The sequence below is a fragment of the Sander vitreus genome, chromosome 14, assembly GCF_031162955.1.
Source record: "Sander vitreus isolate 19-12246 chromosome 14, sanVit1, whole genome shotgun sequence".
In the NCBI taxonomy this organism is placed as follows: Eukaryota; Metazoa; Chordata; class Actinopteri; order Perciformes; family Percidae; genus Sander; species Sander vitreus.
This window is the reverse complement of record NC_135868.1, coordinates 8,181,778-8,200,641: the sequence shown is the minus strand read 5'-3', so window position 1 is coordinate 8,200,641 and position 18,864 is coordinate 8,181,778. Positions and strand designations below refer to the sequence as shown.

Here is an 18,864-nt window from a genome sequence, read left to right as displayed (position 1 = left end):
TGTTATTCATGCTTTTATCATGAAAGAGCATGCCGGAAGTCTTGATTTTCTATTCTCGCAAACTTTACATTTGTGAGCTAGAGGGCGGTGTAAGTGCAGATTTCAGACCGGTTACTCGCCAATACCGAGGAGGACGCCGGGGCAGAAAAGCCCTCATATCTGTTTGATAAAGAAGAAGAACACCGGATTGTCACGTTAACCAACCGGGAGGACTAATTCAGCCACTGACCGGGTAAATATCCATAACAGTCTTGTGTGTCGAGTTGCTAGTTGTCGTCGGCTAAAGCTAACTATCGCTGTTAGCTTACCCACCGCTGCTAACGACTATCAGTGAAATGTAACCAACTCCGTGTTCAAACTGTCAAAAACATTTCCGACACTGAGCATAACATTGTTTTTCTTTCAGATACAACAGAAAGAGCTTCAAAGGACGAACGCTGGGACATTTTGTACAACTTTAAGTTGTCAGTTGCGGTAAGGAAGGTCGGGGGAGAAGACTTCCAGTCGAGGGGACCCCCCCCAAGCGGCCCGGTTCCAAATCAGCGACCGCGGAGCAGAGAGTCGCGTAGCCGGGGAGAGGCGTATAGTCGGCGGATCTATAGTCAAGTTTTAATCTGCGCAGGAGAAGTAATCACTGGGTGCCGGGTCATCCGGACAGAGACCTCATGAATGGAAATCGGAACAACAGGTGGGATTCCTCTACTAACCGCCATGCTTAATTTGGTGTTCAGGTGCTGCACATGAGTTATTTGCAGACAGTGTGCAGTGCTAGACACAAGTTAGACACCCATGATTGAGCATTTGGGGGCTGCAAGTTGATCTAAGTCGTTAACATGGTGGTTAAATAAGTTGTCAGGCTATCATGGACACTGGTGCAAAAGCAGCTCAGCTTGAAAACGTAATTCAAATTCCCATTTCCAGCCACAACAGGCATAATATACTGGGTTGATTGGTCCTCTGCGGTGTTTTACCGGTCATTTTTGCGCCTCGGTTTGTGTCTGTGTGCATATGCGCCAAACCAGTCTCACAGGTTACTTGTATTGTCAACGTCATTCTTTGCCGGCTGTCAAATGCAGGTGGAGATCCCGTCGTCAGGTGTACGTGAAGCCGTGTGTGTGTGTGTGTGTGTGTGTGTGTGTGTGTGTGTGTGTGTGTGTGTGTGTGTGTGTGTGTGTGTGTGTGTGTGTGTCAGCCTTTCACACCAGCTGCTGCCATAGTTACCCTAGTTATTGAATAATGTTCAGTTAACCGCTGTCTCTGTTAATTACAAATCAATTGAGCATGGCAGGACAGTCATTTTACTTGCCAACGGGCACAAATTGTGAATCACAGCATGTATATTATTGATGTTGTTGGGGCCAGTGGTGGACTGGGAGGGGACTGGTTCACTGAAACTAACTCATTTATTCTCTACCCTTTTTTCACCTAATGAGCAGAACAAAGCTTTATCAGAAAGTAACATAGATTTAGAAAAAAAAGAAACAAGTCAGACTTTGATGAATAAGCTCATTTATGTTTAGTTTAAACATAACAGATTTATCAACGGTGCCTGTACTTGTAAAATCTGTGGAACAGGTATTTTTGAAAGTAGGGTCGCAACTAAGTTATTTTCAGTATCATTTCTCAGTTACGTTTTCAATTATTTTGATTGGTATAATAAATGTTAAAACCAGTAAAACATCCCATCACAATGTCCCAGAGCCTAAGGGGATGCCATCAAAGAGCTTGTTTCTGACCAAGGGTCCAAACTCCCAAAATATTAAATGAATAATGATATAAAGAGCAAGTCCTCACATTTGAGAAGCTGATGGAACCAGTGAGTGTTTGGTAATTCATTTTCTGTCAATTGACTAATCAATAATTGACCATGTGTTTCTGCTCCAATTGAAAATTCTGGACTTGTCGTATCCTCCTAATGTCCTCACTGATACATGTGTGTTCAACTCCCAATGTGGAGCTTTTTCTCTCTAACAGGCACATTGAGGGCAGCTTAATGTTCCTTGATTAGTATGACTTGCAGCTGATCCACCAGGAAAACTTTTTATGTTGCTTCTACAGGTCAATCTTCCCATTGTTGAGGCTGAAATGATCAATTATAGGACACTGTGCGAGCACGATGGTAATGGGCTGTTAGAGTAATCTTCCTATTTAATGAATTGAGGGGTAAAAGCGTGGTAGCGGTGTTGTTTCTTAAAAGTCTGCTGTTTGAAGCACACAGATCAGCCTCAGATTTGTCTTCATATTCATCTTGCAAACATCCATCACCCATGTTTTGTGTTAACAAAACTCTGGGGTTGTTCTTTTATCGTTTGTCTGTGTGTTATTTCACCTTTTTGAAAGTTGTCATTTTAAATCTACTGTGTCCCTGTGTAAAAAGCCACTTAATGTTCTTATATATGTTTTAGATCTCTCAAGTTCCCTGACAGTTAATCTGGTTTAGGGCTGCAACAAACAAACATGTTTTTGACTAATTGATTAATCATTTGGTCTTTACAGTGTCAGAAAGAAATCCAAGGTTGAAATTCCTTTTGTCACTTTTTGATTTGCCATTCTTTAGTTTTTGCATAAAAGTAAAGAAATAGAATCGAAACATGACGTAATCGCTTTTAGGCAGACCGGCTTTATCAGGGCAGAAATAGTAAAAACAGATTAATTACACCCGGTACTTAAAATAAGTTATACGCAGGAGATAACCAATATTTTATCACATAATAAAGTAAGTAATCAATAAATACAGAAAACTGCAATCGCAATGACATCAAACTAAAGTAAGATATAGTTTTAAAAGCTATATTTCAAATAGTTTTTGTCACCGGACCTCCACGATGAATGAGACTGATCTGTGTGCACCTGTTTTTCCTCCTCCCGTCAGCATACCTTTAGTTGCCATGGAGAAACTGTAGTAACATGGGTGCCATTGCCATGGAAACGGCACAGGGGAGGAAGCGACCTGGGGACGTATGAGCAGAAAGTGCAGTCTTTTACTGAATGATACCTCGTCAGGGCAGGTCCAGGGTCAGCCCTTGATCCTGACGGGAGCTGAAACTATTTAATATTTTCCACCCACAGCTGCTCTGTCGTACTTATTTCATGGCCACATTCATCATTGCTTTTTTTTTTCAGCCGTACACTTTTTTATTTTATTTTTTTCTCTTATTACAAACAAAGCCATATTTTAACGGCTCGGTGTGCAGACCTTATGTCACATAGTACATTGTGTGTACGTGTGTGGATCCTCTGAGTCACATTTATGGAAATTGTGTGGTTGTGTGAGTTTCTTTTTTTTTTTTTACCAAGTACTTTCCAGTTTGGCATTTCTGAAAATTGGTGTCAGATTGGCGTGGTGCGTCACCCGCCTACTTCTCATCACGTCTGGCAAAGGCCATGTCAGTCAGGAGAAGTCTGTGACCACTGAGCTGGTCTTTATTCCAAATGTCATCTAACTCTGTAACCTTTTTATACGGTCATTATCAGATTGATGTGGGGAATACAGCGTTGGCCCGCTTGTTTCAGTTTTGTCAGTTTGACATGAGGCAATTTAACGTCCCTGACCATCTTTAATCTCAGCACCCGCTGTCTGCTCTTTCCTCCTTATTAACCACTTCCTTCCTCTCAGAGCTTGTTTTGAAAGGGGAGATCACATTCATGATTACTGGTCCGGGTTCTGTTTCAGCTGTTTTGGGACGTTGAACGTTGGGACACAGATGGTGCAGAATTGATATAAATGCCGATCGTAGATACGGTTCGTGTCAGTGAACACTTGCCTACCTACGTCCAACACAAACAGTATAGCGCAACGTTAGCATTCATTTCTAGTCCGCACACTGCACTTTTGAATTATCAAGATAGATATTGTAATATACAAGAATATTCAAATTACTTTTACAACAATGTTTTTCATGTATCTAGAAAGAGTGATGTCAACTATTTTACTTATTTATTTTTGCTGTGTGTTGTTTTAGGAGACGATGGAGCAGCCGCTGAAGCCCAAGCTTTATTTGCGTTGCCAAGGCGACCTGGCTTTGGCACCCTTGGGAAGCCCATTAAGCTTCTGGCCAACTGCTTCCAAGTGGATATACCCAAGATCGACGTCTATCTGTATGAGGTGGACATCAAGCCTGATAAATGCCCTCGCCGGGTCAACAGGTGACAGAAAAGAGCTGTTCTATACAAACTGTTGACCAGTTTGACTGTAAAGTCGATGAGAGGGCGAGCTAATACTTATTAAAAATACAAATAACAACACTTTGTTTTAATGCCTACATTGTCTTTGAGCTACGTCAGCCTAGATTCCTACTGTATGTTGATTGTAGCGATATGTATTTCCCCTGGTGGTCTTTTCAGGGAGGTGGTGGACTCCATGGTTCAGCATTTCAAGGTGACCATCTTTGGCGACTGTCTGCCAGTTTACGATGGGAAGAGAAGCCTCTACACTGCTACCCCACTTCCTGTCGCCACCGGTGGGGTAAGACTCTGCACTAAAGTTTGGATGCTGGTGTGTTCTGTTGTCCGGGCGAACGGAAAAAAAATCACAGTTTAGCTCGAGAGAGTGTCAAGATCACAGGTTTTGTGTGAATGGCTGCTCAAGTCAGCTTTTCTTGTCTTCTTATCAATGAGACTTCCTGAAAATAGACTCGCACCTAAAAACGGCATTATACCAAAGCTAAAGTAATGTTTGGATGCTTTTTTAAAAAGAATCATTGATCAGTAAGCCACAATAAATCTTATTTTCCTCTTCAGGTCGATCTGGATGTCACCCTGCCAGGTGACGGTGGGAAGGACCGCCCATTTAAAGTTACCATTAAGTTTGTGTCATTGGTCAGCTGGCACATGCTCCATGAAGTCTTGACGGGACGTGGTGTGGCCGAGCCGGTGAACCTGGAAAAACCCATCAGCACCAACCCTGTTCACGCCGTGGACGTCGTTCTTCGACACTTGCCCTCCATGAAGTGAGTTTAAGCTACATGTTTGGGATAATCACTTCTTTTTTTTTAAAATTTAAAGTTTGATAAAGTATTATAACTTGACCAAAACACTTCAAGTCATGATATATTACAGTTTCAGTGTCAATGACAGGAAGATGAAGATACAAGTTTGATCTAAACGGCACTGAATTAAGCGCGAGAGATTTCTTCTGGTCATGAAATGTGATCCAAAGATAGTTGTATCCTGGAGCTACTGTATAGCTCCCTTAATTTATTATGCAGTATTTCAACCACAAAGTTGTCACGTATTGTAACAGATGCAATTTGGTGGAAACATGTATGCACTAGAGATGTACCGATACCAGTATCGGTATCGGCTCCGATACTGCCTAAATCGCTGGTATTGGTATCGGGAAGTACTGGAGTTAATGCACCGATCCGATACCACGTAATGAAGCCCTAAAGAAAATCTACGTTAAAGTAGTTTATTTATGTTCTTTATCCGTTATAACTGACAAACTGCAGAATAGAAGAAAGTTCTGTGGCATTCATTGTTCATGTTTCACGAATAGTTTAACCAGAGCCAGACTGACAACAAATATAGAAATAATATCACATCCATACAGGATAGTAGTATACAGTTGTTAAAACATAATAAAATATATGACACACTGGTATCAGATCAGTACTCGGTATTGGCCAATACGCAAGTTCAGGTATCGGTATCGGGAAGCAAAAAATGGTATCGGGCCATCTCTAGTATGCACCCTGCAATACCACAGGTGTGTGTGTGTGTGTGTGTATATATATATATATATATATATATATATATAATTTAGTATGTTTGGTGGCCCACGTGCGATTTGAATAGAACATGGACATATGGATTAAAAGCATCTTTTTATGTAATCTACCTCAATATATGCCATTAGGCATTCACCAAAATGGCTTTTAGTAACATGAGCGGATCTATAAATCAGGCAGCACTTGTGTTATGCTGCACCCAGTGAACCACACATGAAATACAACAAAAATCCCGGGGAGAGTTTTATTTTCATGCTCTACTAACCTTTGTGTCACCTTTTGTGAACCTCTCTGTCCTCATCAGGTACACGCCTGTCGGACGATCCTTCTTCTCCTCCCCAGAGGGCTACGACCACCCACTTGGTGGAGGTAGAGAGGTTTGGTTTGGCTTCCACCAGTCAGTACGGCCAGCCATGTGGAAAATGATGCTCAACATTGATGGTGAGTAAGCACTGTGGAACCTGGGAACAGGGAATAGTTTGACATTTTGGGAAATACGCTCATTCACTTTCTTGCTGAGAGTTGAATGAGAAAATCAATGTGCAGTAAACATAAGGCTATAATCAGAATCTGCTTAGCATAAAGACTGGAAACAGGGGGAAACGGCTAGCCTCACTCTGTCCAAAGGATTCAAAATCCATCTACCAGCACCTTTTTAAAATTCAGTAATTAACTCGTTGGATATTGTTTTTCTTACAGGATTAAAAACAACACTTTGTGGTTTTACATGGGGTTATGAGCTGGACTATTATACTAGTCATCAGCACCCTCTGGACAGAGCCATGCTAGCTGTTCCCCCGTTTCCAGTGTTTATGCAAAAAGCAGCGTGTGTGCTTCATGGCTCTAAATAAACTCTCATCCACCTCTAGCTGAGCTATTGCCTTAGTGATTTTGATCTCGTCCCGTATCTTTTCAGTGTCAGCCACAGCTTTTTATAAAGCCCAGCCAGTCATCCAGTTCATGTGTGAGGTCCTGGACATTCACAACATTGACGAGCAGCCCCGCCCTCTCACTGACTCCCACAGGGTCAAGTTCACCAAAGAGATCAAAGGTATGTCACCAAGGAAAGGCCACGCATGTTGTCACTATGCTGCATTACGAGGCCTTGCCCTGCACGGCTTTGTGTGGTGTTGAAACTACTGCCGCTTTCTGATGTTGGTAGACTATTCATTGTTGGATGCTTTGTATGTTTTGACCGTTTATTTAATGCATAAAGGTGGTACAGATGAAAGCTGCACCTTGGTGAAGTAGGCATTTAAGCCTATTAAGTTGTTCCACTCTATGAATAAAAGCTTTAGTCACTTAAAAGTTGCTGAAGCTTATTCCACCATCTTCACAGGTCTTAAAGTGGAAGTGACACACTGTGGAACCATGCGCAGGAAGTACAGAGTCTGCAATGTAACCCGACGCCCTGCCAGCCTCCAGACGTACGTTTCTACATACAGCACCCCAGTTGCTGTTAACTCACAATCAAAGCTTGACTCACATGAACATGAGATTCTTGTTGCCTTAAAATCCACAGATTTCCGTTGCAGCTTGAGAGCGGTCAAACAGTTGAACGTACAGTGGCGCAATACTTCAGAGAGAAGTACAGCCTGCAGCTGAAGTACCCCCACCTGCCTTGTCTGCAGGTGGGCCAGGAACAGAAACACACCTACCTGCCCCTGGAGGTAAGGACTGATGGTAACTGTATGATTCCACTGCCAAATGCTAGTAAAATTTGTATTTGGGAGTTAAATCAGTAAAGAAAATACCCGTCTGTTTCAGACAGTCAAAGCTCATTTCTTCTTTTACTCATAAACCAGGAATATCCAAATACAATCAGTACCATCAATAATAAATCACATTTAAGTATCCAACACATTACTTGATGATGTTGAGTCTCAGAATGTGTCAACTTTAGCCTAGTTCCAGACCTCTAAATTGCAGCCCACATCTCAGATTTGTTCAGATCATTTATGACATACAGTGACAGAAAAAAGTAAACGTTAATAAGTTTACTGCTCCAACCGCTACTGCAGCTGCCGTGTCAACAGTAAATGGCTAAATCGCACAAGAAATCGGCTAACGTGAACACAATGTCAGGCAGGGTTAAAAGATGGATTATCCTAAACTTCCGTTTTTCTATTTAGGTGTGCAACATTGTACCTGGACAGCGCTGCATTAAAAAGCTAACCGACAACCAGACGTCGACCATGATCAAAGCAACAGCCCGCTCTGCACCAGACAGACAGGAGGAGATCAGCAGGCTGGTGAGTATCCTGTGGATGAGAGATAAAACGGCACAAAGCTTGCTCTTTTTGTGCCTTTTTCCTGTTGAATAAAAAAATAATGTTCTTTCCTCTCAGGTGAGGAGTGCAAATTACGAGGCCGACCCGTTCGTCCAGGAGTTTCAGTTCCGCGTGCGAGACGAGATGGCTCAGGTGACGGGTCGCGTCCTGCCGGCCCCCATGCTGCAGTATGGCGGCAGGGTGAGCTCTGAACCATTTATGGTACCTTCCCTTTAAATCACGCTTCATTTGCTTGTCTGGCTCTGTCTCTCAACATGTCTCTGTGTGTGTCTTTGAGACAGCAGGGGTTCCTCCAGCTTGTCTAGAAAACTGAAATTGGAATAATAATACTGACTTGACATTTGGTGGTTTGGAATCTCAGCCCCAAAACCAAAAACTCTGATGATATTATGATACTTTAGTAGTGATCAGTGACATGTATCGTGAAACTCGTTCATCAGTTTGACCAACATTTTAAATAGGCCAAAGCCTGTAATAACAATCTATAGTTTTTCCTCACATTTGATGTGCCCACACTGTAAACCACAGTTCTTTCTGTTTACATCTCTCGCATCTTTTCTCTTCTTTTTGTCCGTGAACTTCTACTTTTAGAATTTGCTGTTGTTTTATCTGTTTTATACGCATGCATGATGTTGTAGGACATCAGGTCTCTGTTTTGCATGTCTGCCATAAACATTTTTTGTTCCGCAATACACGCTAAATGCATGAGCCAATCAGAAGCAACCACAGACAAAATAAATTTAAAAAAAAGAATTTTTCTCCAATGCCATGATCAGCCAATCAATCACTGTCATCCTATCAAATAATCTGTAGGCCTTGATCTTGAGATCCCACTGGCTGCCTGAATCATTTGAATCTTTAAATCCATGCATTGTCTATGTCCCTTTTGTACTGTATGTGTTTGTGTGACTGCCAGTCCCAGCAGATCAACCCTGCACTGTCCTTGCAGAACCGCACGGTGGCCACACCCAGCCACGGGGTGTGGGACATGAGGGGGAAGCAGTTTCACACGGGAGTGGAGATCAAGATGTGGGCCATCGCCTGCTTTGCCACCCAGAGGCAGTGCAGAGAAGAGATCCTTAAGTGAGTTCACAAAGGGAAATTTTTTGTTTAGTTGGAGTGGTAAAACTTAAAGGATGATTAAAGGTAAGATAATACACATATTTGTATGTGAACCAAAAAAGGATCTGGAAGCTATGAAGAAAATCTCTCCTTTTAAAGAAACCAGTCAAATGTATTTAAATAAATAGAGAACAAGGTCTTTATTTTAAGGATTAAAGAGTTTAACATAGATTAATTTAGATTAATTATACTAGGGTATTTCAGTTTCAGAAAATCTTTTTTTTTTTTAAGAATAAAAAAAATAAATATATAGTTTGATCACAGATTAGTTACTCTTCACAGGACAAGTAGAATTGCAGACTTTCCATCCATAGATCACAATAAATCCATGTTCTGCTGGCAGTTACATTAAAACAAGTCTTTGTGTATGGCAATTTTCTTTTTCTTCATGCTCAGGAGCTTCACTGACCAGCTACGTAAAATCTCAAAGGATGCTGGGATGCCAATCCAAGGCCAGCCGTGTTTCTGTAAATACGCCCAGGGAGCCGACAGCGTGGAGCCCATGTTCAGACACCTGAAGAACACCTACGCCGGGCTGCAGCTCATCATCGTAATCCTGCCTGGGAAAACACCTGTCTATGGTACAAAAGTAACTATTCCTAAAACAACAGTAACAAAAAAACGAAATCAAGAAGTCAGTCATAGAAAGGTTGGTACTAAACCTCTGGCCTCTAGGCTTCTGCTAGACAAACATAAAGTAGCCTCGCTTCATTCATATTATGAATGAAGTGAGGCTACTGTGAGGCATTTAACTACACACAGTAAACAGTGATGGCAGAGTCAAACGAATATCCAATCTCTCCTACCCACAGCTGAGGTTAAGCGGGTGGGTGACACCCTCCTTGGCATGGCCACTCAGTGTGTGCAGGTGAAGAACGTAGTGAAGACGTCCCCCCAGACCCTCTCAAACCTCTGCCTCAAGATCAACGTCAAGCTGGGAGGCATCAACAACATCCTGGTTCCACACCAACGGTAAAATTAACACAGCAAATAGAGCTTTTTAATGGCTCTGGTTCCAGGAAGTGTTCCCCCCCCCATTCAGTTGTTTCATTGAGGTTTCAGAAATTGCTTATATAAAGAGTTTGAAGCCTGAAACCAAGCCAACCAGCTACAAGATGAATTGTGAATATAAAACAAAAAAACATCTTGAAAAAGGCAAAGGTACAAGACTGTGTAGAGAAACTATCATAGACTTGAATGTTAGAATCTCAACCTAGCCGTTCGCGGTTTCCTGGGATACGGTAAACGTTTCCATGGTAACAGCAAGTTGGACCAATCACAGACGTCGCTGTTACGCTTAGGATTGTGGGTAGTGTAGTTTTTCTCCATAAGATCGCGATTAAAACATGTTTTTCTTAATACAAGTTGGATTTCATACGGACCTCTGGCTTTTTACAGGAGCAGAAACTTTCCTTACACAACCTCGTAGCTTGTGGTCAGTCTGCCTCGGATGGTTTAGACCAGAGATCTTCAACAGGGGGTCCGGGGCCTGAATGAAAATGTCTTAACGTGAATCCAACATATTAGCAAATATAAATCAGCCTATTTGTGGAAAAAAAACAACCCATTGATGATAGGATTACTGGCCTATAGGTAATCACTAATATAGCCATCCGCAGTTAATAAGGATGAACTCTGCCACATGCATTTTTAACATTGTAACATAATTGATAATATCATGCCAACAAGGTATTATGCACTATAAATGTATGTGTAAAGGCTTTAGGCTGCCCTACACATTATTGTAGGCTCAATTTAATATGCAACTTAATTTGATATAATATGTAGTAGGGGGTCCCTGCTCCACCTCACTCTGTTAAGGGGGTCCTTGGCATAAAAAACATTGAAGAACCCTGGTTTAGACATTATGGCTGATAATCAAAACCCTTATGGAGAAAATCATTGGGATTTTTACTTCCGGAACCACGCTGTTGAGCGCTATGAAGACCTTCTGGGTTCTTGCTGCTGGGGCTTATCTTTTTATTAGCATTTACATATATTTTTGTCACATTAACATCATTCTTTTTTTTTTTGGCTTACTCTGTGATCTCTTTGCCTGTGATCTGTTGGCTGTCTAAAAGACTGTTGCAACATGACAGATTGACCGTGAGATAATGTTGAGCCTCTTGTTGTCCATCCAGGCCCTCTGTGTTCCAGCAGCCTGTCATCTTCCTCGGGGCTGATGTCACTCATCCTCCAGCAGGAGATGGGAAAAAGCCATCTATTGCAGCGGTGAGACTCTTAGTTTTTTGGCCAACAATTTCGTATTTTCTCTTCACTTAACAAAACTCGTATCAGTCAAATTTTACTCTCCCTTAAATAATTTCAGACTTTGAGTAACTATTTTGGTGCTACTGTTGATTGGTTATTTCGACCCTTAGCACTGTTAATGCAGTACAAAGCTGTATGTTTAAAAGCCTGGCTGTAGCTTTTTCCCCCTGCTGATACCGACAAAAACAGACTCCCAGTACAGAACAGTGTTCAATATATAATCTTAGGGCCTAATTTGAGTGTTTATACCATATTACAACTGTAATTTAGTGTTGTTGTATTACTTACATTCTTTGGTGGAAAGGACAGAAACATTGTTTCCTCAATGCTCTTAAGTTACAATGCTTTTGCATATAATTGCGTTTCTGATACATTTGACTGGTGTTGTGCCTCTACAGGTGGTGGGCAGCATGGACGCCCACCCCAGCAGGTACTGCGCTACGGTGCGGGTCCAGCGGCCCAGACAGGAGGTCATCCAGGACTTAGCCTCCATGGTGCGAGAGCTCTTGATCCAGTTCTACAAATCTACCCGCTACAAGCCAACCAGGATAATCTTCTACAGGGACGGAGTGTCAGAGGGACAGTTCAGACAAGTATAAAAAAAACAAAAAATAATAATAATTCTGCTTAAATCTTTTAATGTTTGTTTCTTTTTTTTATGGAGTGAGCACAGGATCTTAAGGTCGTGACAAGCTGCAGGTTGTCTTAATATTAGTAAAGTTATTCTGCTATGTAGTAGATGTCTAAATCTTACTCTTCAATCTGCCTCTGCATCAACTTTTTGTGTTTTTCCGTGCAGGTGCTGTACTATGAGCTGCTGGCCATCAGGGAGGCCTGCATCAGTCTAGAGAAGGAATACCAGCCGGGAATTACTTACATAGTAGTACAGAAACGCCATCACACGCGTCTCTTCTGTGCAGATCGCAACGAGCGGGTGAGTAACACAAAGGAATGACAATACCAGTGGTACTCTGAGAGTCTTGTAATCATTATGGCTGCCCTACTCACTTGATTTGGTTAATTGGGTTATCTACCAACGGGGGAAAAAGGGAGATTAAAGAAGGATTCGGTATCAGGGTCACTGCTAAGGCTTATGAAGGGGATTTTTCAGGCAGTTTGAACTTCTCTTAAATCAATTTGTTAAATGATCTCGCAGGTTGGACGAAGTGGAAACATTCCTGCCGGCACCACGGTGGACACAGACATCACCCACCCCTACGAGTTTGACTTTTACCTCTGCAGTCACGCTGGAATCCAGGTAGGCTTCGTGGGTCGAAGACTGTCAGACCCAGACTGTCAGGCAAAATCACTGGAAACCCTAAACTTACTGAAAAAACAACCAATAACATCGAGCACCATAGTTTTATAGTGATTTGATTCATTGCAGGATGAAAATATCATTGCTCTTAAAAAATAACTCAAGACAAAGACGAGTGAGATGATTTTTTTTTAAATTTTGGGCCATGAGGGTGAAAACTAATAATGATGTTCTCACTTTTTGAAGTCAGAGTTCGGGGCAGAATAGCATGGTGCAATAACATAGGTATTCCTTCCTATGTTTGCATTACCTTTAACTGCACATACTGAAATTACTGTAGTACACTTGTGGTTTTCAGATTGTGGCTTTAAGGCCTTTTTCAAGCTATACTGAAAATGTCTTTAAACTGATTGAACTATTGTGCTTACTGTATGGTATGCATACTTAGACCAACCAGCGAAATAATTTCAAGGGATATTTTATCTTCCTCAACAACCACACTTCAGCAGCAGTGGTTGGATGAACTTTCCAGCAACCAGGACTCCCCCGCTCCACCTGATTTTAGCCGCTCATTGTTTGTCCTCTCTCCATGGAGCTGCCTTCTCTTGGGTGCGATTAATTTGGCTTCCCTCCCTCCAGGGTACGAGCCGGCCTTCCCACTACCACGTTCTGTGGGACGACAACTGTTTCACCGGCGACGAGTTCCAGCTCCTCACCTACCAGCTGTGCCACACCTACGTCCGCTGCACGCGCTCCGTCTCCATCCCAGCACCGGCTTACTACGCCCACCTGGTGGCCTTCCGTGCCCGCTACCACCTGGTTGACAAAGAACACGACAGGTGGGGAGAAACACTTTACGTTTTAAGTTAGATTTAATGTCAGATAACAACAACTTAAGCATGTGTGAAAAAGCAACTAGAATATCAAGTATAGTACCAGCTGGAAAATTCAATACAAATGTATTCAGAACATTTCATTGTATAAAGTGTGACGAGGTGAGCTCGCACAACCCTGAGCTACTGAGTTAGTCGCTAGGGAAGTTGTAATATGTCGTAATGACTTAAGAATATCAATTTCTTTTATTTACTTTTTGTACCATGAAGTAGCTTTAACACACCTTTTTTTTTTATGTAGCAGGAATTTACTTGATACATTTTTTAAGTGGAATTCACTTTTTAGTGCAGATTACTTAATGGCAAAATCTAGTTTTTTTATTTTATTTTTATTTTTTACAATGTTTCCCGCTGTCATTTCCTCCTGACAGTGCGGAGGGCAGCCACGTCTCAGGGCAGAGTAACGGCAGGGACCCCCAGGCGCTGGCCAAGGCTGTTCAGATCCACCACGACACACTGACGACCATGTATTTCGCCTGAACGCTCCCCCTACATCCCTCCATCTTTCCCAGTCTTTTAGTGTCCGACTTCCATCAGCCGCCTCGTCTCATCACACAGAGTGACCCCCCCCTCTCCTCGTGCTGGTGCAGCTTTGGTCACTGGAGCACTCGATGACGACGGCTGCGACCGCAGGTTGCGTAAGGATGTAATAATAAGCCAGAGAGGAGTTACAGCCACATTATGCAATTTGAAACCAGCCAATTGTTTCTGTGCTACTGCCCACGCATCTCTCTCACCTCCTCTGCTGTACTTAAATCACAATGGATTCTGTCTTCTTTCTAAAGCTAGCAAGTCTCATATTCGCCTCCCCAGTTTTGACAGTTTATTTCGCCCCCCCCTCCCTCCCCCTCTCCCTGTGTTTATAAGAATGGCGGAGCAGCAGGGAATACAAAAACTGATGATTTTTTGGTGCATGGATGTAAGCAGAACCAGTGAGGACCTGACTTGCTCCGTAGCCTCACGTTGAGCCTAATGTTGCTGGTTTATATTGTAGTCGGTTTTACATGTTTGTTTGTGAGTTTTCAGCTTGTCTAGATACAATACTGTATGTGTTATTTCTCTGTCGAACTAATGTGTGATTGCCATGGCAACATGTTATTCGAGTATGCTCGTAAAAAACAAAAGCTTCGCCTTTTTCTCCCCTCAAAAACGGCAGGCTGCCTTAGCGGTTACTCTTCTGTCTCCCTTTAAAACCAATGGTTCCTCACAGTCATTCAGCCAGACCGTAAGAAGCATAACTCTGCACTCTGAACACAGACAATGAATGATATCTTAATCTTTATTTTTAAACAAGGCCACCTACAGCCATCGATGACGCATTGTGTATCGCTCGAAGCCTTACTGCAAGGCGAGGTGCATAAAGATGACTGTTAGAATACAATGCCATGGGTGCGAAATGGACAGTTCTAAACTTCTCTTACTTAGATCAGCTTGTGTTATACCAAACGTTTGTGTGTTTTGTTCCTCTTGCTATTTATGAGTTTTTCTTTTTAAGTTTAATTTCCATTCGGCAGTAGAGCAGAGCAGACAGTTTATATCTTCTGACGACGACAAACCTTTTGACTTTTCCCAGTTTTTACACGAGAAACTGACCAATTTAGTTGTCAAGAACTCCTTCGGTGCAATAAGGTGTTAATGCAGAGAGAGCGGGTTCAATGCTGAATGTTTTCGATGAGTATTCGTGTGGTCAAATTGTCGATGAGTGAGGTTGGGCAAGTGACAATGACCCTTGGATTGAGGAATGCACGGTATTTGGCAAGTAGGACTGGTGCTGCATGCGTGAGGATCAGCTGTGAGGTCTAATGGTGTTTGGAGATAGTAAACGAAGTGCCTGATTTGGTTGGAGAGTGAACTGTTGGTTGGATGGAAGGTTTTTAATCGCATGTAGGTTTGGGTGCCTCTGGTAGTACATTTAATGAAACACTTTCCGAATCCCAGCGTACTGTAAAAACACTGCACTGCCTGACACGAGAGGCTGAGAGGCTGGACCGTTGATCTCAATGCATGCCGCAAGTTTGTGTGCTATTATTAATACTTCCATATCGCCAAAACGGGCTTTGTTTTCTTGTGATCACAAAATATTCTGTGATCAGAGTTGGAATGCGCTTTTGTGGAAATCATTCAAATGTTTCATCAGCACACAAAAACACAAAGCTTACAATGGTTATAAAATACGGAAAGCTGTTTTCTCCCATTATGATGATCTTAAGAAAAAGTAGTTTTATCAGTAAAGGAAATGCACATACTCCCATTTACCCAAGCTCTAGTTTTTATTAAACATTCTTAGCCTTTAAGTTCTCGACTTTTTCACTTGCCGCCCACATCTCTGATTTGGTCAAATAGACGCAATGAAGAGAAACAAAATGGCAATTTAATCGGGCTAACATTTCTTGTTGTTTTGATAAAAATGTATAACATTACAAAATATTCTCAAGGTCTCATTACTAAAGAATCATCGCGATAAAATCTTATTTCATGATCTAAACACACACTCGGTGACCATTTTATTATGGTACACCTGTACAATTACCATCCAACATTTGTTCTGCCGTAAGTTTTTTATGATGCCCATAAATTACATTTCTTTGTTGACACTGTCTCAGAGGTGTTAGGTACATTATGTAATTGAATATTGAGGATATAGATTATGATTGTGTGGAAGAAACACCTTTTGAATGTAATGCAGTACAACACCGCCATCACTAACTATGACCTCAATAATAAACATACCATAATAACATTTAATTTACACATTTCTGATATCAACAAAAACTGAACAATTATAAACTTTGTAAAGATAGATAGATGGCAGAGCTGTTGTCTTATATTGTACAGGTGTACATAATTAAGTCGCCACTAAGTTTCAAGTATAATTTTTCCATCGTTTTTTTTTTTTTTTATAATAATTCGTTATTATGCCATGATCTCAACAAACAAAGCTTGTTATGTTAAGATCACAAAGAGGGAAACAAAAATCTAATTAATCCCATTCGTTGCTTCTCTGGCCTTCAGTAAGATGCACTTATAGATGTGAGTTTGTGAGCAGGTGTTTCTTCCAGTCAGTGACCGTCTACTGACAGGACTCGCTGCCAGTCGAAGACTTCATATTCAGATCTCTTCTAGTCACTCTTTATCACCTGCAGTAGCTTTGTTGCATTCGTTTTCAGAGGAAGTCTGGGGCTGGGTGTCTCTAGACCTGGTTTCAGTACTTCAACAGTTCTGAGTAGGGCTGCCACTAATGAGTATTTTCACCATCAATTAATCGTTTTGCCTATGAACTATCAGAAAATGAAAAATGTTATAAATTCCCACAGTCCAACAAGATGCATCAGATGTCGTGTTTTGACCGACCAACAGTCTAAAACTCCAAAGATAAACAGTTTACTATCATATATATGACAGAAAGAAGAAAACCATGAATTTATCAGAATGTTTGGCATTTTTTGCTTGAAAAATTACTAAACAGATTAATCGATGATCGAAATGGTTGCAGTTTTTTTTTTTGTTCATCGATTGATCATTACAGCTCTAGATTTTTTAAGCTTTCATTATTACTTTCAGTCATTATGCAGTAAGGAACAGATTTTGTGCTACATTTGGACACACCGGTGACTTATCGATCCCAAATAATGTATAAAAGGACATCTACTAGCTAGAATCCAAGATTATGAAGTTTGTCGATATTTTTTTATGCCTTTTTAATCGGTCATTGATGCCAGAATTTCTTTAGTTTTTCCATGCCCAACTGTTGAGGGTGGTCTGTCATGGCCTTGCAGTATAGTCGATACAGACGAAGCCTTCAGGTTTCATCACTTGGACCAAACCAATGTGCCTGGTCGGGGTGGGGTGGGGTGGGGGGGGGTGGAGGACTTGGAGAGGCCTTACAGCATCGAGCTGATGTGCTCTGTACTGCTAACTGTGCTAGCCACATGTCACCAGAACCAAACCTAAGCTGCTATAAGAAAACATGTATTTAATAAAGCATCAGATACATATAGGCTATATATTATTACAGAGATTAAGAGGATAATGGTATTTTACTGCACTTAAAGAGATGCGTGTGTTTATGGTTAAACGGACGTGATTCTTGTTTGAAGTCGCCTAAAACATTTTAATTCTAAAAATATCAGAAGAGTTTGTCCCCCCTCTGTGTTTGTTGTCATGTTGAAGCGGTTTCTTAATGTCAGACATTACCAGCATTTGATTTTACTTGAAGAAAATTAGTTGTGGGCATGTTTAACATTGTTGGCTAGTGTTCTGCTTGTTTTTGAAAGTCTATATGGAGCCTTATTCCCCTTTTACCGCCACGTACAGTAAACATACAGTAAATCAACCTCTAGAGCCCGTTGGCAGGGCTTTGTGTCCTACAGTCCTGTACATCAGATGCCTTTTGTCCTCGAAAAAATCAAAGCATTTTTAAGTACGAATTGAGATATTTATATGTAGAGATATTAATGTAATGCACGCACCACTTATTTTTTCTAACAAAGTCCTATTTGAAGCAGAAGCTGTATCGAAATATGGCGTTTAATAATCGTAGTGGTCTGTGATCATTTTTCCAAATTTGATAATGCAATAGGTTTACTTGTGTGAAAAGCGAAACTGATGCGTTTGCTGCGTCGACCTGCTTTGTGGAGACTGTCGGGGATCGTTTTGTCACGTAAGTGATCGGATGAACCATCAACCCTCCTCTGTAAAGACGACCTGTGAAGACCTCTCTCTGCTGTTATTTTATCATCTCAGAAGCTCATCAAAGAAGTGAACTTTGAATTTGATCATGTTTAAGACATTTGTCAATGCACGTGCTGCAAACTATCTTGCATATTTAATAAAGGGAGGAGGGTTGAGAGTTCATCCTCGGACCGATTTTGTCCGTTAACAGACTGTGCCTTTCTTGATGGTGCTGAAAAAACAACAACCAGTAAATCAAAGAAATCTTAACTTGCAGAATGGGCGCAGGGGCCTGAGTCTACGTTGATAAGTATATATTGATACATGACAATACTGTTTTTGTTTTGTGAGTGTGTGTGTGTGTGTGTGTGTGTGTGGATACCTCTGACATATGCCAAGAAACACAAGATATGCAGAACTGATCAGTGTGGAGCTGACAGGACCAAAAGACCTGTGGGGATCAGTTTAGTTAACGGGCACTCAAGCACAACCTAAAAACTAACATTTCTAAATAATAAAAAATAAATAGGGGAACACTCATGGCTCTGTAGGTAACGAGTAGCTCAGTTTAGACGTTATGTAGCATTATTTATTTCTCTTTATTTCTACAGGGACATGATGCCTCCCTT

The 18,864-nt window shown here is 41.4% G+C and overlaps 1 protein-coding gene across 4 annotated transcripts; it reads left to right on the top strand.

The window, feature by feature from the left end:
* The first annotated feature begins 74 nt into the window (after positions 1-74).
* On the top strand, positions 75-18,761 carry ago3b (argonaute RISC catalytic component 3b). Of its 4 annotated transcripts, none has more exons than XM_078267046.1 (20): positions 75-232; positions 407-688; positions 3,963-4,146; positions 4,345-4,465; positions 4,741-4,949; positions 6,034-6,170; positions 6,646-6,780; positions 7,069-7,156; positions 7,252-7,399; positions 7,862-7,981; positions 8,078-8,200; positions 8,970-9,103; positions 9,539-9,723; positions 9,955-10,114; positions 11,284-11,374; positions 11,812-12,006; positions 12,213-12,347; positions 12,570-12,671; positions 13,311-13,510; positions 13,936-18,761. In XM_078267046.1, exons 2-20 carry the CDS (start codon positions 670-672, stop codon positions 14,042-14,044), a joined length of 2,595 nt encoding a protein of 864 aa, XP_078123172.1. In that variant the 5' UTR covers positions 75-232; positions 407-669; the 3' UTR covers positions 14,045-18,761. The 4 variants fall into 4 exon arrangements, with proteins under 4 accessions (XP_078123172.1, XP_078123170.1, XP_078123171.1 ...); XM_078267044.1 differs by having other exon boundaries at positions 8,937-9,103; XM_078267045.1 differs by having other exon boundaries at positions 8,078-8,221.
* Positions 18,762-18,864: the final 103 nt, after the last annotated feature.

What these genes read in the sequence shown, in the direction of transcription:
- ago3b (XM_078267043.1), top strand. An exon ending in TTCCTGTCGCCACCGGTGGG is followed by an intron (nt 4,466 to 4,740) that starts GTAAGACTCTGC and finishes TTTCCTCTTCAG; the next exon opens with GTCGATCTGGATGTCACCCT. An exon ending in AGGAGGAGATCAGCAGGCTG is followed by an intron (nt 7,982 to 8,077) that starts GTGAGTATCCTG and finishes CTTTCCTCTCAG; the next exon opens with GTGAGGAGTGCAAATTACGA.